The sequence below is a fragment of the Numenius arquata genome, chromosome 18, assembly GCF_964106895.1.
Source record: "Numenius arquata chromosome 18, bNumArq3.hap1.1, whole genome shotgun sequence".
Classification (NCBI taxonomy): Eukaryota; Metazoa; Chordata; class Aves; order Charadriiformes; family Scolopacidae; genus Numenius; species Numenius arquata.
This window is the reverse complement of record NC_133593.1, coordinates 5480746-5503812: the sequence shown is the minus strand read 5'-3', so window position 1 is coordinate 5503812 and position 23067 is coordinate 5480746. Positions and strand designations below refer to the sequence as shown.

Below are 23067 nucleotides of genomic sequence, written 5' to 3'. Positions count from 1 at the left end.
CACCGCCGCCACAGCCCGCCCGCCTGGTTGCTAGGGAGGGACGCCCGGCGGTCGCTAGGGGGTGACGCCAGAGCGAAATCTCGCGAGATTTCCCAGGGCGGGGGAGGAGCCGAAGGGGGAAGTCTCGCGAGAGTTGGTGGCGGTCCCGCGCAGGCGCCGCGCCCTGGAGGTCGTTGGAGTCACCGCCGCCGCCGCCGCGCCATGCTGTCCCGTCTGGCCCGTTCCGCCGCCGCCCTCAGCCGCGGCCTCGCCACCACCGCCCAGGTACGCCCCGCCGGCGGCAGGTCCGGGTCCCGCACACCCTGCGGGTCGGGGACGAATCCGGGCCCTCCCCGGTGAGGGGGCGGCCTGGCCCCGCTGGCGGCCTTAGCGGGGCTGAGGGCGGTGAGGGAGATGAGGAGCAGGGTTTGTGAGGGGGTGTCAGTTCTGGGGGGATGCCCTGTCTCTGCCCGGTGGGACATCCCTGCTGCCGCTCGGCATCCCCGTGCGGCTCTTGGCCCAGAGCCCCTCTCCAGGCAGGGGTTACCTGGGCGGCCATGTCAGTTAGCGCCAGATGAGCTTCTCTTTTCTGATGGGATGTCAGGGGTGACGCGCAGTGTTGTGTTGCTGCTTCCTTCCTCGACTGAAATACGTTGCTGCTTTCAAAACGTACTGAGAATTAAAGGCTGGCCCTTGAGGGGGTTTAACCGTAATCCTTAATAGGCTGAAATCCTTCCTCTTGATACCAGGAGGGGACGGCTGCTACGTGGTGGGTAGATGGAGACTGACCGCTATCTTCTAACCTAAATAGTTCCCGGTGGCGTATGACAGAATGATTATAGTAGCTATAAAGATATGCTTTATGAGAGAGGTTTGTGTAATTATTTTTATAGAAATTAAATTTATTAGCAGTACGGTTATTACTGCATGGTATCAGCTCAGTCATAAATACAGGGTATGGCAGTGCCTTTGCTTCCCCTGGGAGACTCTTATGTCAAATTACATTTGTTGCAGTAGCAAGAAAACTGAGCTGAGGTTCGGCTGATCTAGCTCCTGGGTAGTTCATTTCTTGTGACAGCACAATGATTAAGCTGTTCATGCAGAGACTTGGAGCTATTATGGCTTTATCTGGTAAGACAGTGTGATAGAGAACGACCTTATCAGTGGTAATTGTATTACCATGTTATATCTCTGCAGAAGCCTCCGATTGTCTATCGTGTTGGCAGAGTGTTGCATTTTAAGATTGTTCTGGTCTTTTAAAGTAGCTTTCCTCTCATCTGGCATTGCTTTCTCTTCAAACAGGAGCACAGGCATTTTCAAGAGAAATAACTTTCTTCCAGGGAGCACGTTAGAGTAAAATTGGTTCACTAGGGCAACAAAGGAGAGTTGATTTTACTTACTTCTCAGTCCCACTTGATCAAAGCTGGAAATTATAGTCTCTTAATGTTCTCAGGGCTCGATCTTGAGGTAGCTGCAGGTACTATTTTGAATTTATTTCGGGCATATACATTTTCTTCATGTATATACAATGGTTATTACAATTATTGTAGTCCATTAAATGTATTGATTTGCCAAATGGGAATGCATATTGTTTTATACCGGCAATGAAAACTAGAAAAACTGCATAACAGATTGTGTTCTAAGTCATACCTAGGCCCCCAGGGTAGCAGATATCAGTCTTGGGTAGACGTTTCCATCTGAAGAAAGATGATACTTTTGGTTTCTTTGCCTGGCCTTGCCTCCCTCTTCAGCTTGAGATTGCAAAAGAACATTTTCCTCTAACTTGTCGTACCAATAAACCTCAAAGATCTTTGGGAGGCTGTTGTGATGATCGCTGTCTGTGCACTGGGGCAATCAGTTTGCATAGTGCATTGTGAAAATTGAGAAATAGAACTAAAAGTAAAGAAAGCGTGGTGAAATCCCCAAGGTCACTGCTGCAGTAACTACCAAAATATCTCTAACATGTGTTTGTCCTCTTCTTTCCTCAGAACAATGCCAAGGTAGCAGTGCTGGGGGCCTCGGGAGGCATTGGCCAGCCCCTCTCCCTTCTCCTGAAGAACAGCCCGCTGGTGAGCAGGCTCAGCCTTTACGATATCGCTCACACTCCAGGCGTGGCAGCTGACCTCAGCCACATCGAGACAAGAGCCAATGTTAAAGGTACTGCGAGCCACTGGAAACCATCTGTGCTCTGAAGGGGTCCCCTCGGGTGTCTGTGACATGTGGAGATGCCCGTTGCTGTGCTTGTAAAGGGGTATCTTCACATAATTCTGAAGCCTAATATCAATTTCAGTAGCTTTTTCTCAAGCAGTCCATGACTAAATAGGGTTTAGCTGGTTAGATTGATATGTATGGAGGTGAGAATGGTCTGTTGTTGCACTATTGAAGAGGAATTCTTAATAACTGGCAGGAAACGTTCAGTAAAATCATCTTGGAAAAAAGCTTGAGCGTTGAATTTAAAAGTTTGGCTACAAATAGACTTAACACCTCCTGCGTATTTACACAGATTCTGTGTGCTTCTTTTCTGAAGGGACAGCTGTCAAGTTCTGATGAAATCAAAGAAAACTTAATCTGCTGATCTTTGTTTTATTTGAAGATCACTAAAAGGTTACATTTTACTTGCATGTGTCTTTGTGCTATTCTTTGGGGGCACTGGCTGTAGTGCTAAGCTAGGGGTTTTGGACAGTAAATATACATAACGGGAGGAACCGAGGGTTTTCCAAACAGATGAATGTGAGGTTTCTGCCACTCTTATTCTTTAAGTTTTGAAACAAGGGAAAAACATCAAATAGGGTCCATCCATAACTGTATTTCTTTGCTTTTCAGCATAAGTCTGAATTGAAGGGTACATTTTAAAAAGGAATTGGGCGTCTCTAGGTGTAATTTTGTGCTTCAAAGTGTCAAGTAATTAATAACTGGCAAAAATATGATGCCTGAATGTCTTCCATTTCAGGCTTCCTGGGACCTGAGCAGTTGCCAGAATGTCTGAAGGGCTGTGATGTTGTAGTTATTCCTGCGGGAGTCCCTAGAAAACCAGGTATGTTCTTTGTTAAAAAGCCCCAGGGCCTCATTGAAGTATATCTCTGCAGTACTGTTAGTCAAATAGGGATGAATATGATGCTATATGGTAGTGTTGGCTTGGGATGTAAGTGGTCTGTTAACGACACTGACCTAGAGCTTGTTGTGGTATCAGGCACCTCCTTTAGCCTCTGTCTTAGACTGTCCCTTGTAAAATGGGCAAAATTGATTTCTGGAGTTCCTGTGTAAGGGTGAGGTGCAAAGACTTTTCATTTAACTGATCCCAAATCTCCCTTAGTGTTTCTTGCCCAGAGAAATGCTCTAGTAAAAAAAATGGTTCTTTGTTTCATTTCTAAGCAGAATACAAATAGTCTGTTTGTTTTGTGTTAATTGTATGATAACTTCTCAGAGTCTCTCTGAATGAATGGCCTTAATCCTTCCTGGAATGTCTCTGACTTGCTCCATTTCTACCCTGTTTTTCAATATCCTATTCAGAATGTAATGAAATTCCAGACTTTAATGCCGAGCTCTTCCTAATTCTTCATTTTTCATGGCTAAAGTCGTTACTTCAACACAAATGAGAGGTGGGCACTTCAGCAGCTAGTGGTGTTTTGCACTGAGCAGTTGGCATTCACACTGCAGCTGTGGAGGTGACTTCAGAGGGGGAGGAGGATTCATCTTGGGAGCAGTTATGCTGCTCTGAGCACCACTGGTCATACTGGTGTGGGTCAGCACGGGCACACCGTGCTTCAGGCTGCCTAAGTGAAATACATTCAGACAGTTGACAGCTGGGCTGGTGGCTCCTGAAAAGGGCTGATCTATCTGAAAGGGCAGTAATCTTTTATTAGAGAGGAGTTACCTTTGGAGCCGATTCATTTCTGCAACTCCTAGAGTTTTCTCTTGATCTATGAAACCAGAAGCTAAAGTTGATATATTTCTGTCCAGAGCAGAATATTGTTTTTTGATTGAGTTGCTTGCCTGTTAATGAGTAGATTATGGGTAACTTAAAATATTGTACTGGATATGTTTTAGGTATGACCCGTGATGACCTGTTCAACACCAATGCTAGCATTGTTGCTACTTTGACATCTGCCTGTGCAAAGCACTGTCCAGAAGCCATGATCTGTATTATTTCTAACCCGGTAAGCATTTTCTGGAGACCTTGAAAAAAAAAAGTTAAAAAATAAAAAAAAAATCCAGCCTGAGAATACTAGAGCAATCTGTGAGTTGCTGTTAGTTTTGACCAGTATCTTTAAGGTCTGAAGGGTATTTGCAGAATAGAACTAAGAGCCTTGTGCTACTAACCCATTTTTCTTGGATTATATTTAAGTCAGATGAAACTTGGATATAAAAGTGCTTAATATCTCAATATCTGTGTTATCGTTATAATTATTGTTATAATACATGCTGGTGTATTAGCTGGAGTAGAAGTCTTAGCTCACTAAGGGAAGAGCCTTTATAATGTGAATGAACAAATTTATTGTCTTAATGGTTACTTAAAATGGAAGATCTTTATACCAGCCCAACTGTAAATTGCTCTTCAATTAAGGAATTAAAGTAATTGGCTACAGTTGGCTTCAAGTTGGAAGCATGCTTCGGGTTGTTTACGGGCCTGTTCAGTTCATGCATTGGCTTCACTATTTTACTGGCTTTAATGAATGCTTGCCTATTCTTGCTTATAGGTGAATTCAACCATCCCAATAACTTCAGAAGTCTTCAAGAAGCATGGTGTGTATAATCCCAACAGAATCTTTGGCGTTACGACACTGGACATTGTCAGAGCGAACACTTTTGTGGCTGAACTAAAGGTAGGTCATAGTAGCAGATGCTGCGGGAGGGATATGGTGTGCTTTGGCCATCAGAGCTATTAAAAATGCTTTTAAAATCACTGCACAGAGCCAAAAGAACTCAGATTTCTGTGGAGCTAGAGGCGAAGGCAAAGATTCCCTGTTTCCATTCTCTAGAGGAGCCTGGGTATAGGGTTTCTTGCAAAATGTGGTTCAAGAGACTTTGACCTTTCCTTTTCATAACTGTCACCTGTGAGCGAGCTATGTGTTTGCTTTAATTCTGTTGGCATTTTCAACCCTGCTGGTGCAACCGGAGGAGAGGGTTGAATTGTAGTATGTATTTGCAAGTCAAACTATCTGTGCTGCGTGTTACAGGATATTTTGCAAAGTATCAGAAGGTGTAACAGGTTACTGCTCTTAATAGCCCTGGCAGAGTTTGTACTTGCGTGGCTATTTATCTGAACTTGCATTAGTAATATCCTGTGACTGTCTGAAGTTATCAGAGTAACCTGGAGTTCAGCTCTCTAGATCTGACTTTGTCCCTGGAATGTAACTGCCTCTGAAACTCCTGCCCCGTGTAGCATTTGGGTTATAGATGTGTCCAAAAACCCTGAGCGGAAAATGAAGCAGGCCGTTTTTAAATGTGTTTCTTGTCCATGTGCTTCAGAAACTGGAAAGTTTCATGTTTCTCTTAGGGCTTGGATCCAGCTCGAGTGAGTGTTCCGGTTATTGGTGGCCATGCTGGGAAGACTATCATCCCTCTGATCTCTCAGGTAAGTCACAGTAACTGCCATGTGTTAGGTGTTACACTATATGATATTCCTCATCAATACGTTAAGAGCTGATGTAAAGTGTCTTTGTGATGGCATGTAAGGTGCTAAAATACAGCAGAGACAGTCTTCCCTGCTCTTACGACTGCTTTTGTTCTGAGATGAGCTACAAGATACTGGAAGGCAGTGAGCTAAATCTAAACTCTGAGTGGTTTAAATAGTTCCAGCCTTTCCCCTTTAAAGGAGTTTGGGATAAGAACTGAGGTGTGGTGTGGGTGTTCAGATGTCTTGGCGCTGTTTGTTTTGGTTTTTATTTTTTGTGACAGGCATTTCATAACGTGAATACCTTGCTTCAGCAGGAAAATGAAATTGATTTTGCTGTGGTGGACTAGAAACACCACTTCAACAGGCAGCGTTGAATTGAGGAGGCATAGCTCGAGCTGTGTGGGGAGGCCTGCTTCAGTAATGACTGGTAGTTGGAGGGAGGCTCCCTTCATGCATCTGAGCCAGAACGAAATGCAGTTCTAAAGCAGGCTGCAGCTTTGTGGGGAGATGGCTAGGGTATGGTTAAGGAGCAGGGGAGATGGCTAGGGGATGGCCAAGGAGCAGTCTGTGAAAAGGGAAAAAGCTTTTCTCTAAGTGAGGAATAAGGATCCTTCACAGTGAGGGCTTTGGAGCAGCTGAGTACTGAGAGGGTGCTGTCGTTAGACAGTCAATCGGGACAGCAGCAGCTGTGCTTAACGTACTTGTGTAGCTGTGTCTGAAGGTTCAGTAGCTCGGTAAATACTGCTGGCAGACTGGATCCTTTGTAAGGCTCTTGACTTCCGTAATGCCACAGTGACCCAAATACTTACAAGGTGGCTTTTTGAAATTCCTAAGGTCTGCTACATGCTTGGAGGGCATCCGTCTGGTGCAAAGGACTACACAGAAGCAAGTAACCATGGCAAGCCCTGGTTTTGCTGTCAAGCTGTGGTTTGTTCTTGAGCAATCTGGGCATGGGTAGGTTCCTGTTACAGTCTGTGCAATAGCCAGCAGCCTTGGTGAACACTTGCAGCTGGTCAGTGTCACACAATCTGTGAGCTGGGGTAGCCAATTTCCCAGTTGAGAACTGTTGGTAACAACTGTAATGGTACAAAAGGCATTGTGCGGATGGCCTTATGCTGAATCTGGAGGGGTTTTGGTATTTGGTAATAACTTATTTTTTCCAATCTAGTGCACACCAAAAGTGGACTTCCCTCAGGATCAGCTGGAAAAGCTCACAGGGAGAATTCAAGAAGCTGGTACTGAAGTTGTCAAAGCTAAAGCAGGAGCAGGTTGGTTCTTGACAACAGCTTCCAAGTAATGCTTGTGGGCCAGCTGAATGGATGCAGTCCTCTTCAGTTTAATCTTATTTACAACTGCGGTGCAGAATTATGAACTGCTGGTTACAAACGTAGCTGCTCTGCCCTGTCAGCAACTGCCTGAACTGTGGTACTAGAAGCAGCTCAGTATGTAGGTAAGACTAAACACTAACTGATCCTACACCGTGTATGGCTTTAAAAAGAATCTTCTCTATCAAATTAAGCTGTTCTTTCCTATAAATCTGGTCAACTAAGTAGCATGTAGCTGCCGAAAAGCTGCTGCTTTATCCAACTGGCTGTGGGTGTGAAGTCAGTGACACTGCAGCTCTGTAACCATATCAGCGTGGAAGCCTTTGATGCTAAAGAAAGAACGAAATTTCGATGTGATCTGTTCTAAAAGTGGTTTAACTTTTACAGGATCTGCCACCTTGTCTATGGCCTATGCTGGTGCTCGATTTGTGTTCTCTCTGGTGGATGCAATGAACGGAAAGGAAGGGGTTATTGAATGTGCCTTTGTTCGATCAGAAGAGACGGAGAGCCCGTACTTCTCTACACCTCTGCTGCTGGGAGTATGTACTTTAAATGATGGGGCTTATAAAGAGCAGCTACTTGTTTAGTTTTGTAGTTTTACTGAGTGATTTCAGTTTAGTTTTAATGCTGGTTATCACTGAAGTTAACAGCTGAGCGTGCCTTTAAGAGTTCTTGAATATTTGGGCATTGTACTTAGGCATATATCTCATGCTCGACAAGGATGCTGCTGCTTTTATCCGCTCTTAGACTGCGGGTCGCTGAGTAACCAGAGATTCAGACTGGTCTTAAGAGGTCACGCTTGCCTCAAGTCAGTGCCTGTTTATGAAGGCTTTCATATGATTAACCAGAGTCAGCAATCCTGTCTCCTCGGCTTGATCTGCTACCAGCAAATCCCTCAGAAATTGAGGCACATGGGGAACTACAGCCTGGATTAGGATTAATAGATTGCTTGCAGGACCTCTACTGAACGCTGAAAGAAGCGTTCCTTTTGTCACCCTTACCCTGTGGTTGGAGTGGAAAAAAGGATGCTGCGGCCCGGTCATGACTGCTGGGATGCAAAGGATGGTGCATAATGTTTGAAGGACTGGAAGTAGAAGGGTATTAAGGGAGAAGGATTTGGATGTAGGCATGAGATCTCAAAAATCTGGAGTGCATCTGGAGCAGTTTCAGACTGCAGGCCATTGGCAAGTGAAGGGCATATGTCAGAGGAGAGAAATTCCCTTACCAAACGGTAGGTTTGAAGATAGGAAGAGGCACGAAGGAGTAGTTGATGACAGTCTCCTTTTGAAGGAGCTGATGGGCGAGCTTCAAGTTTCAGACTTGTGAACAGTGAATGAGAAGTTTGTGAAGGCTGTAGAAGTTGCTGCAGGTAATAAGAGACTTCTGAGCCATGCCAGGGTTGGCAGACTATAGATGACAGAGGTGCCAGGCTGGGTCTCCATCTCAGCTGGATAATACTTAATCAGAGCTGTTAAGTTACTCTCTAGGTCATTTGATGAATGGTTAATCCTTAAATCCTCTTTCCCTCAGAAAAATGGAATTGAGAAGAACCTAGGTATTGGCAAGATCTCCCCCTTTGAAGAGAAGATGGTTGCTGAGGCCATGTCTGAGCTGAAGGCTTCTATTAAGAAAGGAGAGGAGTTTGCGAAGAACTTCAAGTGAAGAGTTGATGACGGAGAGGCATTAACAACTTCCTTAATTTATTAAGGCATCATGTCACTTTACGACTTCTGATTCAAAGCTCATGCTTTGATTGAAGTCCGTCTGTACGAGCTTAATGATTGTTGCCAGTGCTGAGTTTAATCATCAATAAAACAGCCTCATTTTTTCAGTGTACCATCTGGAATTGTCCTGACGTGCTTGTCTTTTGAAGGCAGAAGCTGTAGGTCTCTGAAAGGTCATCGGTGTCTGTAGCGATGAAATAGTCTCTTAAAGTGGCTGAATCGATCGCTGTCAACTCTGCTGCTGCCGCTTGGGTTTTGGCGTGGGCTTTGGCGCAGCAGCTGAGAAACTGGGTATGATGAAACAAGATCAAGATGGGGTGAAGAGGCTTGAGAAAGGGATAACGGAGTGAAGTGATCCAAGAAGTGGGTGGTTTTTTTTTCAGGAGGTGAAAAAACAACAACGTTACCTTGTGTTGCCCTAATCGCTTATGTAATTTGATTTTAAAAGAGTTAGTAAAAGAGCACAGTGGTTGAAACGTCAGTTCCTGCTCTAAGAAAATAATTAAAATGCTGAGAGTGACTTCTTCCTAGTTAAGAACAAAAGCCTTGATTTAGCATCTACATAAATTTCTTTTACATTCATCCTCTTGTGAATATAAAAATAAATGTCTGCAAGAAAATGGTGATGACGCGTTCTGTTGCTGACTTCTTTGAAGGTAAGCTTTAATGAAGGAAGCTATTAATTCGCCCTCCGTGCTCTGTGGGCTGCTTACCCTGTTGCTTTGAATTGCTTTAATCCACGTAGGTTGAATTCTAAGTTGATCAGACTTTTGTATTTTGATGAGATGAAGGAAACGCCAAAGCCCAGCGCCTCTGGAGGAACTGAGGGGAGCGCTGGTTTGAGGGAGAGAACCTTGTGTAGAAGCTTGTCTTATGGAAGAGATCTAAAAGTCGTAGGTGCTGTTCGGTCACTGGTTGTTTTTTTCCTACTGTTTGTATTCTAGCTGTCTTTTGAGCTATTTTTATTTTAATCTAGTTCATACAGAATTGAATCACACAGTTGTGACACTGAAGATGCCTCGAGAATAAAGCGCTCGGCTCTTTCCCTGCCTTGTGGAAGATGTAGGCAGAGAGAGGACAAGCCAGCGTGGTTCTTGTCACTCCTCTCTGCAGAAATTCAATGTATTACGGCTTGGTTTCTTCACAGAAATAGTAATGAAGCGTCGGCAGTCATTACTCAGCAGGCTGGGAACAAAGTAATTATTAGGTGGTATTAATAGAATTAAAGATTAAAGAATTAAAGATAGTATTGGAGCGGGGGCGGGGGAGGATGTTGGAAGTGGAAGATACAGGAGTGACTGGCCAGGCCTGGGAAACGCAGCTGGATATTGTGTTCGATGCAATAAATGGGAAGCGTGCGACAGACTGGGGTGGAGCAGGTCGCTGGATGTAGGGATCCTGTCAGCAGTTTGGTATCCAGAAATAGGCAGCACAGGCTATTTCGCATCAAGGTGTGTGTCCATCTGCTGGAGCTAGTGGTCCGCACCCCCGGCATGTGTGCCCAGGTGGTCCAGGGCAACTATGACATGAAGAGGCCGAGCTGATGGCTGCAGGGAAAGCCTTGCCTTACAGCCGGGAGGGAAATAACACACACTTGTTCTAGTCCTGCTATTTTAAATTCAGCAGATAGAGCAGGTTTCTGAGGGTTGGAGTTTTTTAGAACTTGAGGTTCATAGTGTGGCTTAGGTTATCCTGTCTTTTTCCTGTGTCAGCGGTCCAAATCCAGCGATTCGGTGGAATTGCATGGACAAGCAGAAAGGTTTGGTTAGACTAGGAGGGACTTGGGGACAGGACGGGTAAGAGGAGCTGAGGTGGAAGAGGATTATTTCCCAGCACCTGCTGACTCATAGATTCTTCAGGGTCTCCTTCAAATCCCCTTAATGGTAACAATGTCCCTTCCCTTTCTGCACTGTAGTTTTTGGGTTTCTTCCCATGCCTCGTGCTTGGAGTTGCGGCCATTCCCTGTGCCTGGAAATCCGCTCTCAATTTGGGAAGGGAACTGAGACACCCTTCTTGTGGCTTTCTGCAGTGAATGACCAGGGGGATATTAGATGAAGGTGAGAAATGAACTTGTGTAAGTGTCCCCCGCTTGGCCAAAGACGCTGTCTCCCTGGCCGAACCCTGCTGAGCTGGATAACTTAATCACCGTGAAGACTGAAGATGGTTTGCAGAGGTAAGTGTGGGACATCCCACCCCTTCTTTCTCTCTGAACAGAATTCCCAGAGGAGGAAAGGAACGTGGATGAACCTCAGGAGAAGCAGGAATTAGCTGGGCGTAGCTAGATAAGCTGATATTTTGCTGTGGACGTTGGTTCCTGGTGCTGCTTCTCTAACGAGAGACACGACCTTCATCCTCTGTCCTGTGAGCTGCTGTGGCGTGGCCACCTCGCTGACTCACGGCGCAGCCTTTGGTTTCTACCTCCCGTGGAGGGGAGTAGCCAGGCTGCTGTGACCCTCTCGGAGAGGAGGTGAAAAAGCTTCTCAGAGCTCTTGAGTTTCACCCCAGTTCCTGAGCGGACTTTTGTCTCGATGGTCTCTAAGCATCTGACACCTTCCATCGCAGCATCGTTTATGTGCACGGAGCTGCCGCCTCCTCAGGCAGCTCTGCTCCATGCTGGAGCCCAGATGTCAAGATACAGAGATAGGTATTAAGAGTAATAAGTAGAGACGCTCCAGATGGCCAGGTGTTGGTCACTCGATCCCACCTGCCACTCCTGTGCTGCAGGGGCAACACGGTAGAGTGCGGGAGAGGAGAAAACGAGGAGAAAAGCAAACGGTGAGCGTTATGGCTTGAGCCTTTCATCCTGATCAACCTCAGCGTCCCAGGGGGGCTTCAGGTGGGATGACTGCAGGCTGGCAGACATGTCCCCCTCATTCCTGGGAAAACTTTTCCCTTCCTGGCTCTGCTTGAGGGCCACTTTTCTGGGGTGGGGGTACAAACCTGCCACCCCTGAGCCCCATCTCACCCCGGGAAGGCTCCAGGCAGTGGGAACCGGGAGATGGCAGCAGCAGCTTGCCTTTGGGTAGGGCTGGTACCCCCGCAGCCTGGGGACAATTGCTGGCATTTTGGTGATATTTAGCAGGAGAAGCAGAGGAAACAACAACAGGAAGACAGTTGGGTGCAGCCTCTGCCTTGCCAAAGCTGGCTGCCATCCCGGCTCTGGGAAAAGAGCAAAACCAGGGGGGACTGGAGGTACCTCACAGGGATGCTGGTGTCCCCCTGTCACTGCTGCTCAGACTCGCTTTACTGGGGCTGGTGGTTCACAGCAGGCTTTGTGTGGCTGATCCTCTTTCGGAGGCTTCACGCTTTGCTCAGCGAGCGTAGCGAGTTCCTTGCTGGCCGGCAGAGCCAGCTCCTACTCACCTTCTCCACAGCAGATCCAGCAACGGGCCGAGATGCCCCTCCGGTGTCCCAGGCACTGCTTACGGGCAGGCTCAGCCATGGCAGGGGTATAAAACCTCCCTGCAGTGAAGCAACCCAGGGATGGGCTCTGTGCTCCATGCCGAGCATCCTGTGCCCAGGGTGGTGGCGGGTGAACGGGGAAAGGAGAGGTGAAGATGCTCCCTGAGGTGGGTCAGGCACAGTGGGGGCACGGGCAGATCTCCCTGCAGCCCACTCAGCTTCCCCCTTCCCTTGCAGGGCGATGGCGAGAGGCTTTAATGAGAGCAGGAGGATCAGAAACCATCTGACCTGTGGTTTCAGCTTTGCAGAGGCCTCTCCTTCCCCCCGCTCCCCTGCCTCTCCCCCCTCGATACGGGCAGCGTGAAATCACCACCTTTGCATTTGCTGCTCTTGATTTACTAAAATGCCCGTGAGCTCCCGGTTCCCTCCCGGGTGCCTCAAAGCAGATCTGGAGCGCGGTGCCGAGACGGGAGGGTTTGTTTGCATTTACAGGGAAACCTGTTAATAAAAGGAGACCAAAGGGACTGCTCTTTTCCTGGCTGCGGGAACAGATGGCTGGATAACGCAGTGCAATTAATATGCAGGGACTCCTGCCGGGGCGGGGATTTGATTGCCTGTTAGGAGAGGTTAGTGCGCTTGAGCTGAGCTCTGCCCTGGCACCTGCTGCCCACGGGGGTCCTTGGGGACCCTGGGACAGATCGGGTGGTGTCGTGGAGGAGGCTGTGGGAGCTGGGGAAAGACACAGTGGGGGACTTGTGGCCAGTGGTGGGTCTCTGCTTCTCCTGTGCTGGGTGATGCTCCTTTGGGTTTGTAAAAGCAAAGGCTGGCTCTGGTGATGAACGACTGCTCGGAGGCACTTTCAGGCTGGAAGGGGTCTGGTGGTTCATTATTTTTATTTTTTATTTTTTTTTTCTCCTCCCGTACTCATTTCTCCTTGAGTCAGGAGGTGCCAAAGGAAAGCAGCAAGCAGTGGCTCCTGAATGAGCCAAGGGAGGTGGGTGACAGGACGTGGGGGGTCTCCTCACCGCGGTACAACTCGGATGCAAAATGTTCCCCAGGGCTTCAGAGTGGCTGGACAAATCCATGAGGAAGAAAAATCCCTGCTGAGGGCTCAGAGGCTTAGAGAGCCCTGGGGAACCGGAGAAGATCCAGCAAACTCACCTCAGCAGCAAGCGGGGCCGCATGGCCACAGGGTCAAGCCCAAATCGATGGGAGCCTCCAGCCACCGGGCCACAATCGAATGGCCCAAGGTCACCCCGGATGCACGTGGGGCTGTTCAGACACACGGTCCTCATCACATCCTGGGCTCTTACAGGACAATTGTGCCTCCCAGCACCTTCCCCTTCACGCCTTTGCTTTGCTCCCCCCCATTTGCTGGCGTTTCCTTCCTCCCCGCTCCCTCCCCAGCTCAGACGGGGTTTGCTGAGCATCAAGAAAGTCAGCGCCGGGCTTTGATCAGGGGCTATTGCCTGTGCGGTGCCAACAGCACGCTCCCCACATGGCAGAGCCGCTCCTGGCTGCCCTTTCTTCTGCGTCGGGAGGCGGCTGCTGGAGATGTCGAACCTCAGTACGAATCCTTGCAATTAGGCCTGTTCTGCTGCCTGCCTCGTTTGATCTCCTTTAATTATTTATTGCCTTTTTTTTTTTCTTCTTCCCAAATCCTCAGTTTCTTTCAAGTGATTATTTTTTTTCTCCCCCCCCCTCCAGTCGCGGCTGGCTCTGCCTGTTTGCTTGCAATTACCATCCCTTCTCCCCTCTCCTTCCATCTCTCCCCTTTTGTTCTCCACCCGATCATCCCTTCATGCCACTCTCTGGTTGCACCCCCCCCAGCTCTCTGCCTGTCTGGCAGCTTTTTCATGCTGTTTTTCTCCATTTTTCCTCACCTGGATAGCTATTGCATTTCTCCATCCCATTCCAGGCATGGTTCTGGCTGTGTTTCCTGCCAGTGCCAGCTCTCTGGGTGGGATTCTGCAGCCTGTGCTGGGCTAGTGGATCTCCCACTACCATTCTCCCAGGTTATTGCCCAAAGCCTGATGTGGCCCCACTGCAAAGCCCTGGCTCTCAGCAGCACCCAGCCGTGCCTGGGGAGTTCCATGGGTCTGCCGTCCCCCCATGCCAGGGACTCCCCACGCTGCTCTTGCTGCTGTGGGGGAGCCTGGCTGCATCCCCCCATCCGCTTTGTTTCCTGGGGCCTGATGTATTATTCAGCGCTGCGGATGTTGGAAAGATAACGGTGGTGCAAAGGGCATAGGCTTGCCTTGGGGATGCTGGATTTTCCCTGTTACTGGCTGTTTTTCCCCTCCAGTATTAAACCAGGAGAGGTCCGGACCACGTAGGAGGCTTCTCCTAGGAGGTGGCATCTGCTCTCACCCCGGGGGGACAGGGCAGGGACAAAGGCAGGAGCAGGGGGAGGTAGTAGCAGCCCTGGGGGTGCTCCGGGGGCTGCACCACAGCTCCCACACCTGGCCCCACCGCCTGGCCAGAGTTTAATAGAGCCAGCCCAATGCACAGCCAAGCCCTGTGTTTATATAGTCCCTACAATAACAGCCTAGAGAGGCTGCAGCCCCTCTCTCAGCACACCCTGGCAGAGCAGCCAGGATGGTTTCAGGGTGGTTTGGGCAACTCAACACTTGCCTTGACCACACTGGGTAGTTTTGTGGAGACTTTGGGGTGGTTTGGGTACCCCATCCCTTGCCATGAGCACAGTGCAGGGTTTCAAGGTAGTTTTAGGGAGGTTTGGATACCCTGTCCCCCACCAGGACAGCGTGGTATGGGGAGATTTTGGGGGGCTGAGGGTGGCCCCAAGCATTGCAAGTCTGGTTCAGTGCTGCTGCAGGGGCTTTCTTTATGGTCCTTTTGGGGATTTTTCAATGCACCTTTTCTTTTTGCAGTCGCCCCACTCCCTCCTTGCTCCATCCAGGTTGCACCCTCCTCCTCAGGCCAGATCCTGCCACGCTGCTGCTCATCACCAGGCTATCTGGGACCAGAGCTGGTGGCACTGGTTATACTGGGAGCTTTCCCCCTTCAGTTTCATCGCTTCCTGGCCTGCAAGGAGGGCGAGTGCTCAGCATCACTGAAGGAAATGAGAACAGAAACAGGCTCGTTAACACCAACTCACCACTTGTGTGACAGTGCTGGGCAATGTCCCCCATGGGGACCTGACACATCCTGCATCGCTTCAGCCCCCCTGAACAGCCTGAATTCCCCTGCACCCCCTGGGATGGGGGTGCCCCAGGTAGTCTCAGGCAGCGCTGGTAAATCAGCTGGGAACTGGGAGGGGGTGGCCAGGGCTGGGCTGGCACTGGGCAAGGTGGGACATCATGGCGAGTGTGGGATGGGATATGGGATACAAGGTGGTATACAGGATGGGGTGGGATGGGATATGGAATGGGATGGGATAAGATGGGATGGGCTGTCTTGGGATGGGATACAGAGTGGAATACAGGATAGGACGGGTTGGTATACAGGGTAGGGTACAGGTTGGGTTTTTTTCTGGCAATTACATCCCCCAGGTGTGAGCATCTTTGCCAGGGCAGGAGCCTTGGTGGCTGGTGTTTGGCACTGTACCCCAAGGTGAAGCTCCGGGAAGGGGGGGGACACACGGATGCTGTGGGGTGCGGGGGCTCTGTGGAAGGAAGGGAGGACTCTGGAAGGTAAGGGGGGCTCTATGGAAGAGGAAGGGGTCGGTGGAAGGGGTCTCTGTGGGGTGCGGGGGTCTGTAGGGTGCGGGGTCTCTGTGGAGGGGGGGGTGTCTCTGCAGGATGGAGGCGGCTCTGCGGGGGCAGACGTGCCCTCCGGCCGGCAGGCGGCGCTGTGCGGCGGCGGCGGCGCGCTGTCGCGGCGGCCGGCTCTGTGTCGCGGAGCTGTCCAGCACTTCAGGAGGGGCCGCGCTCGCCGCGCCGGGAGCCGCGCCGGGAGGGGCCGGGCCGGGCCGGGCCGCGGGGGCCCAGCGGGACCCAACGGGGACGAACGGGGCCGGGCCCAGCGGGACGGCGCAGGCAGCGGCCGGCGACGGCGGCTCCGGGCCCGGCGGGGCGGCAGGGCGAGGTGAGGCGCGGCACGGCCGGGCCCGGGCCTGGCTGGCGGGCCGGCACTGGGCGGGGGGTGAGAGAGGGTGCCTGGAGGGGCAACGGGAGCCCGGGTGGCGGGATGGGGAGGGGGAGAGGTGCAGGGGACTGGGGACCCCCGAGGGACAGCGGGGATAGGAGGCGGGGGGGCCTGTGATGCTCCCTGGGGAAATGGGGGGCTGTGGACCCCAAAGGGATGGGGGGGTTACGGTGCTCCTCAGGGGGTGGGAGTTGAGGGTCCCCAAAGGAACACGGATGGTCGGGCTGAGCAAGGGGTGCAGCGCTTCATGGGTGCTGGAGGTGGTTGGGGATAGGGTGATGGGTGGCAGGGACACCCCAGGGTTGTGATGCTCCTGGAGGTGTGGATGGGGTGAGGACCCTGGAGGTGAGATGCTTTTTGGGGCACGGGGGGGGATGTGGATGTGTTGGGTGTGCACTGGGGATGGCTGGGGGGCACCCCACATCGCTCTCCCCTCTGCTGTGGGGAGACAGGCTGGGATGGTGGCAGTGAGCCACCCCTTTCGGGTTCCCAGTAGACTGATAAGGACAGGATGGTGATGAGCCCCCAGCAGACACTGGTGCCTTTTGGGGTGTGGGTGGGAAATGAGGCCGAGATAACAGCCCCAAAGCCCCTCTCTCTGCTGTGCCGACCCCCAGACCAAGCTGCAGAGGGGGGCTCTGTGGTTCCTGCTTTGGCTGGTGAGATTTCAAACCCTGCGGGTGTTGCGCGGGGGAAGGAGAGGGGCAAGGCTTGGCAGCCGGGCTGGTTTGTCTTTTGGGAGTGTTTTCTGCTTCTTCTTCCCAGCTTTGGGAGGTTTGTCCCCAGGGATGGCCAAGCTGAGCCACACGGGAGGCTGGTTGGGGAGGGGTCGGGCCACTGCTTGAGGGGAGCAGGCAGCTTTCAGGGGACCCTGGGTTCATTCATCCCCTCCGGAGCAGAGGAGATTTCAGACTGTAGGTGTTTCTTGGCTTGCCTGCGGTTCCGGCTGCCGCAGGGGGGGTCACTTGGGGGCTGACAGGGTTTGGGGGTGTCTCAGCTTGATGGCAAATGCTGAGGACCATCTCATGGGGTGCAGGCACTTGTGCCCCATCTGGTCTCTCTGTCCTGGCATATGGGTTCATCTCTGGCAGGAGCACAGGGACACCTCAACAGGGGGGATTTTGGGGACAAGAGTGCGTGGTGCTTGTGTCCCAACCCGCAACATCCTTGCTTTGTCCCTCTCTGCCAGCGCGGCATCACACGATGCCACCCCTACATCCCACCTGCCTCCCTGCTGCCCCAGGGACTCATCCTGGCAACACGTGCAGGGAGAGATGGGGGCTTTCGGAGCCAGAAGTTGGGCAGCTTTTAGGAGAGCCATCGGTCCTTGGTAACTGTTGGGGATGGGGAGTGGGGGGTGTTCCAGGCAGGTGGAGGGGCGCAGGGCTCTTGGTTGGTTTCAAAATGGTGCTTCCCCCCCGCCCAGGCAAAGGGTCTCCTGCCCCAGGGGCTTGATCTGGCAGTGGGTGGATGGGTGGCAGCGGGTCCTGGGGGCTGCTGGAGAAGGGGGGGAGTGGAGGGCACCCACCCCATATCTCTGGGCAGGGGGAGCCTGCAGGGTGCAGGTCACCCCATGGGTTTAGTTCCGGCTGCTGGGGTTCTGCTGGCTGGGGGGGTCCCCGATCCTAAAAGCCCTTCCTCCTCCTTCTCCTCTCCAGCTCCCGTTTTCCCGGCCAGGTGGCCCGTGGCTTATATAATGTGCTCAAACCCCAGAATAGCTCCTCCCGTTACACAACTGCCCAGCCAGCCACGGTGGGGAGGGGGGATCCCCGGCTGGACGCTTCCCCTGTGCCGGCCATCACCCCCTCTACCTGCAGTGCTCGGCCCTGGGGGTCATTTGCCGGGGTTGTCTCCCCATCAGGGAAGGTGACCCTGTTGTGACAGTCTTCCCCCCTGCTCCTCTGTATGCTCAAAAATTGCTATTATTATTATTGTTATTATTTTCCCCTCCTCCCCCCTCAGAAGTGATGCTGGGCCGTGGTGCTGCCTGTGCCTCCTCCTGACTCCTTGCCCAGCAAAACAAATGGCCCCAAGGATGTAAAACCTCGGGGTGTGGGGGGGGACTGGCTGTTCCCCCCTCTGTCCTCACCTGTTATTTAAGCACCTCCGGGTTGGGGAAGGTCTGTCAGGGCAGGGAGTCCTCAAGCCCTGCCTGGTGGGGCTACCTGCAGGTCCCTTGGCTGCCAGCGAGCAGCTGCTGGTGGCTGCGGTGGCCCCAAGGGGTTGGGGACAGTGTGGCTGGGGGTCCCATAGGGGTACCCATCACCCGGACCTGCTGCCCATCCTCCCAGCACCAGCGGGGGGGGTCCTGCCATCATTTGGAGGTGTTTGTCCTCCTTTCCCTCATCCCTGGCTTGGGAATGGGATCACTGCAGAGGTCCCAGTGTCCCCTGGGGATGGTCCCCATCATGGTGTGACCCTCTTCCTGTCAGCTCTTGTCCAGCTGGAGCTGAGAAGGGGGCTTGCTGGGCCTCCCTGTGGAGCCCAAGGGGTTCAGGCTGGGGGGGACCTTCAGCCATGGTGTTTTGGCGACAGGAACAAAGCCTGGCTCCTCACCCTCCATCGGTCCCTTTTCTCCAGAGCATCTCCCAGGGGAGCTGATGGATCCCCGCTGCCCACACCCCCGTGTGGTGTCCGGCCAGCTGGGGGGACTGGTCCCCCCATCCCTACATCCCCAAGCTGGGAAGGAGCCTGGTTGCTTAGCAACTGTTTAGCTTCTCGACCAGCCTCCTCATCTATTTAAAATATATATATATATATATATATGCACAGACGTAGGTATGCAGAAGCAGCAGCAAGCCCTCGCCCAGCTCATGACCCCACCCCCCTCGCCAGGCAGCATCCTATATTCTTTATTAATTGCTTTAAAGTCTGCAAGGCATCAAATTTTGGTCAGGCAGCTGGAGCAAAGGATGCTCCAGGCTTGGGGTAGGGAAAATATGGATGGAGGAGCTGGGATGCATGTAACCAACCCTTTCCTTCTGCCCCTTCCTGCGGGCAGGATCCCTGCCGGCTCAGGCTGGGAGGCAGCACTAACGAGCCCCAGACCAGCTATGTTTTAAAGCCAATTTTGCCTTTTTTTTCTCCTTCTCAGAGGTCTGACTCATGGTTTTTGGCACTCGGGGGCTGGTGAAAGGCAGCTCTGGAGAAGGTCGGCCCAATTAACGGCAGCAACCCCGGACTTTTCCTCCTTGTAATTCTGGCCAGGTGTTCAGATGAGGCCGGCTGCCTTGCTGTGATGTTCTGGTGGTTTTTTGTGTCAGGAAAAAAAAATCCTTCTCCCAGCTGTCCCCTCGGCACGGGCAGGGAGCAGCCTGGGACAGGGCTGTAAATGCTTTGGGGACAGAGTTATGATTTCGGTAGGTGGTGGTATGCCCTGATGAGACCCTGACGGGCAGGGGAACCACAGGGGCCACCCCTCTAAGCCTTTCTGGTGGGGCTGGAGGGTCCTCTCCTCAGCTGGGTTGTCCCCTGCTTGTTGGGGCTGAGCTCTGGCACGCTCGAGGCATGAGTGGTCCATGGAGCTGCCGCCCCAGGCTCGCTGCCTGCATCCCTTGCCCGTATCCCCGGCACACAGGCGCTCACCGTTGCCCTGGCTGGTGCAGCTGGATGTGGTGAGAATTAATTGAGCACCGGCCGGAGGCGGCTTTAATTAGAGCTGAGGTGGAGGGGGGAGGATGCCCAGGCACCGCTGCCGCCTTTCCCCGCCGAGGGGGAGATGCCGGGAGAGCATCCAGGCACCGCCAACCCCCCGCTGCCATCCCATTCCCACCGGGAAAACGGCTTCATCCGCATTACGGCGCGGCAGGGCCCTGCGGCGGCAGCGGGCAGGAGTGACGGGCAGATGCCTCCAGCACAGCCCCATGCCCGGGGTGCCGTGGGCACGGCTGGGGAACCGAGCGGTGCCCGTGGGGGGATTTGAGCAGAGTCAGCCGGAAAGGGGCTTGTTTCTGGGCTGGAAAATAAAAGGGCAAAAGCAGTTTGGTGAAATAACACTTCTTTTACTCCTTTTCCTTGTTTTCTTCTTTCCCTTTGGGCTGGAGGTCCTGAACCCCTGAGCTTGCCTTCAGTGCCCAGGCTGGACAGCCCCAGGGCTGGGACATGGGGACAGCTGTGTCCTGGGGCCACCCCACCAGGTGCCTGGGGGTCCCAGCCCGCAGGGAGGGAGCTCAGTGCAAAGCTTGGCTGGAAACCAGCAGCCCCAAAGCCCAGCAGGATGGCGATACTGGTCCTTGCACCCCACACTGGTGGGGCCTGTGCTGGCCGTGTGACAGGGGCACAGCGCGGTGTGTCTGTCCTTCTGCTTGTCCTGGCCCCCACCGGGCTGGCAAAGGTGGTGCTAGGGTCCTCCCTTCTGCCTGTGGTAAGGCATGGGATGGGGATGGAGGATGAGGATGGAGGATGGGGAGGAAGATGGAGAATAAGGATGGAGGTTGGAGATGGAAGATGGGTATGCGTATGAAGGATGGAAATGGAGGATGGGGATGAGAATGAAGAGGGGGATGGAGGATGAGGATGGAGCATGGGGATGGGGCAGCTCTGAACATTTCCAAAAGCTCTGATCCAGGAAGAAGAAAGCACCTGTGAGTTGAAAAGCCCCACAGTGGCGTGTGGAGCACCAGTGAGGAAGATCAGGATCCCAAAACACATGGTTGAATGGCTCGGCACAATGGGAAGAGAGGGATTTGCTTGGGAGTTTTCCCAGTAGCTCCAGCCCATGGTACTGGGGGGGGGTTGAGCCCTCCTGGGTGGCACTGCTGGGATTTGGGTGGTGGGGACGGATGCCAGTGACTGTCCCCAGCCGCATCCTGCAGCCTTTAGGAGTCTGTGGGGACACGGCGCAGTGCTCGCCCCAAGACGCCTCCTCTCCCTCTCGGCAAGGCAGCCGGGCAGCGGGCTGCCAGTGCTCCATGATTTGTGGGTAATTACTGCAGATAATGAAATATTTAAACATCATCTTTATTATCGGGGGTAGCGCTGAGCCAGGCAGGAAGCCGCTGCCGGTCGGGCAGGGCCGTGTTGCCATCACTGATGGGTTTAGTGACAGGCTTGGTGACAGCACGAGGTGGCAGAGCCGGGCGGTCCCCTCATGGTGGCGGATGGATGGAGGTTGTGGTGGTGATGGCCACCCTGTGTCCCCGAGCTGTCCCTTGCGAGTGCAGGGCTGCCCAGGTGCAGGGTGTCACTGGGGGTCTCCTTTGGGGACAGGGAGGGCACAGACCCAGCCTGAGGGTCAGGGACTTGTCCCCATTGTCACCAGAGATGTAGGACTGGCTCCGTTTTCCACCCAGGGCATTGCTATTGATAGCGGGAGGGGGTTTGCAGGTGGTTTTTCTCTTCCTTTGTTTTCCTGCCCGAGCTGTGGCTGAGGCAGGGTGGCTGGTATCAGCTCTCACGGCGGATATCGCTCACAGCTGAGGGGACACCAGAACAGTCTCGTGTCCCTCCCTGGGTCAGCTCCACCTGGGTGGAAGAGGGATATCTCCAACCGCATCCTTTTTAACGGAGATGGAGAGTGTTTCCCGGTGGGATCTGCATGCCTCCCCCACCATGCAGCCCTTGCCCAGCTGCCCGTTTATTTCACGTGCTCCTCCATCTACCTGCCCGGCTGTATATCCCACACGCTCTCAAGGTTTCACAGCAATGAATTTACCCACTGCCGGGCTCAGGATAAAATTAATTCCCACTGGGGAAAAGCAAGCCGAGGCTGCTGTGGAAAGCATCCTCTCCTTCCCTCTCTTCTTCCCTGAGCCCCTCAGTGGGTGAAGGCTTCCCAGTGGGGAGCTTCCCCCATTCCCAAATTGCCTTCCCGGTTTTTGACTTCATGCCCTGATGAGAGAAAGAGGAAGAGGAGCCCCCAAACCAGGCTTTTCTGCAGCATCTCTCCTGTCTGGGGGCCCCCTGGGACACGGAGGGGGCTGAGGTCAGGGGTCCCCCCTGGGCAGGGAGGGCTAAGTGGGGCATCTCCTTGCTGCAGAGTATCATGGGGCTTGAAATGTGGGTGCTGCCCTGCCTGCTGCAGGCAAGGGGGGGCTGAGGGACCCTCTGGTTGCTCTAACAGGGCTGAGCATCCATGGGGTGCAGAGCCCCGGCTGGCTCCTGCTCCACTGGCAGCATCTCCTGCTGCCTGCTCTTCCATGCCCCTTGGGAAATAAAGGCTGCTGGCTCCTCTCTGCATGGTAATAATGGGGGGGGGGGGGGGCGGGGGAAGGAATAAAAAACCCTTGTAATTAAGCAGTCAGCTGCTGTCCTCCCTGGGCAGGCTCGTCAGGAGATAAATGAGTGTGTGGGGTAGCCAGTGGCAGTGGGAAAGCCGGGGATGTCCCTTGGGGATGCCACAGGGTGCGAGATGCCTTCCTGCCAGGCTGGGACCCCTGCCACCCAGGGGAGGGCTCTGAGGCTTTTCCTCTGCTCAAACAGCAGAGAAACGTCCTCAAAGCCCCTCATGGGTGATCTCTGTTCCCACCCTGGCTCTGTCCCACCTGGCACAGCCATGGAAAGCTCTGAACCGCCTGACATCCCGCTGGAACGGCACAGTGGGGAGCCCTCCCTGGGATCAAAACAGTGCGGATCAGTCCGTGGTCCGTCTGTCCTGCCTTAACGCCCATGCTGAGCTGAGGGGTCCCTCCTTCCCCGGGCCAGCGTTCAGCCCTGTCCTCCTTGGGCAGCATGTGTCAGACACCCCGGGCATCGTGGGCAAGGGTTGGCAGCTTCCAACCTGGGCAACAACTTACAGGCAACACCCGTCCTTGGAAAAGCCTCTCCATCAGGGTCCCTGGGATGGGAACACCCCAGAGAAGCGGCTGCTGATAAAAGCTGTGTCTCCGAGCCCAAAGCCAGCTTGGAGAGCGAGGGAGGGTGCTCTGCCTTCACACACCCCCCCTGCCCTCGTTTCTCTTTGTGCAGGACTTTG

The 23067-nt window shown here is 52.9% G+C and overlaps 1 protein-coding gene across 2 annotated transcripts; it reads left to right on the top strand.

The window, feature by feature from the left end:
- Nucleotides 1-134: 134 nt before the first annotated feature.
- On the top strand, nt 135-9270 carry MDH2 (malate dehydrogenase 2). Of its 2 annotated transcripts, XM_074160480.1 has the most exons (9): nt 135-264; nt 1968-2136; nt 2930-3013; nt 4027-4136; nt 4677-4802; nt 5477-5554; nt 6765-6864; nt 7309-7460; nt 8452-9270. In XM_074160480.1, the coding sequence occupies exons 1-9, from the start codon at nt 202-204 to the stop codon at nt 8581-8583; spliced, it is 1014 nt and encodes a 337-aa protein (XP_074016581.1). In that variant the 5' UTR covers nt 135-201; the 3' UTR covers nt 8584-9270. The 2 variants fall into 2 exon arrangements, with proteins under 2 accessions (XP_074016581.1, XP_074016582.1); XM_074160481.1 differs by lacking the exon at nt 4677-4802 and having other exon boundaries at nt 202-264; nt 8452-9264.
- The last annotated feature ends 13797 nt before the right edge of the window (nt 9271-23067 follow it).

Excerpts from the sequence above, each read along its gene's own strand:
- MDH2 (XM_074160480.1), top strand. The coding sequence starts at position 202 with ATGCTGTCCCGTCTGGCCCGTTCCGCCGCCGCCCTCAGCCGCGGCCTC. Across the intron at positions 2,137-2,929 it reads GACAAGAGCCAATGTTAAAG|GCTTCCTGGGACCTGAGCAG; the intron begins GTACTGCGAGCC and ends CTTCCATTTCAG. Across the intron at positions 4,137-4,676 it reads TCTGTATTATTTCTAACCCG|GTGAATTCAACCATCCCAAT; the intron begins GTAAGCATTTTC and ends TCTTGCTTATAG.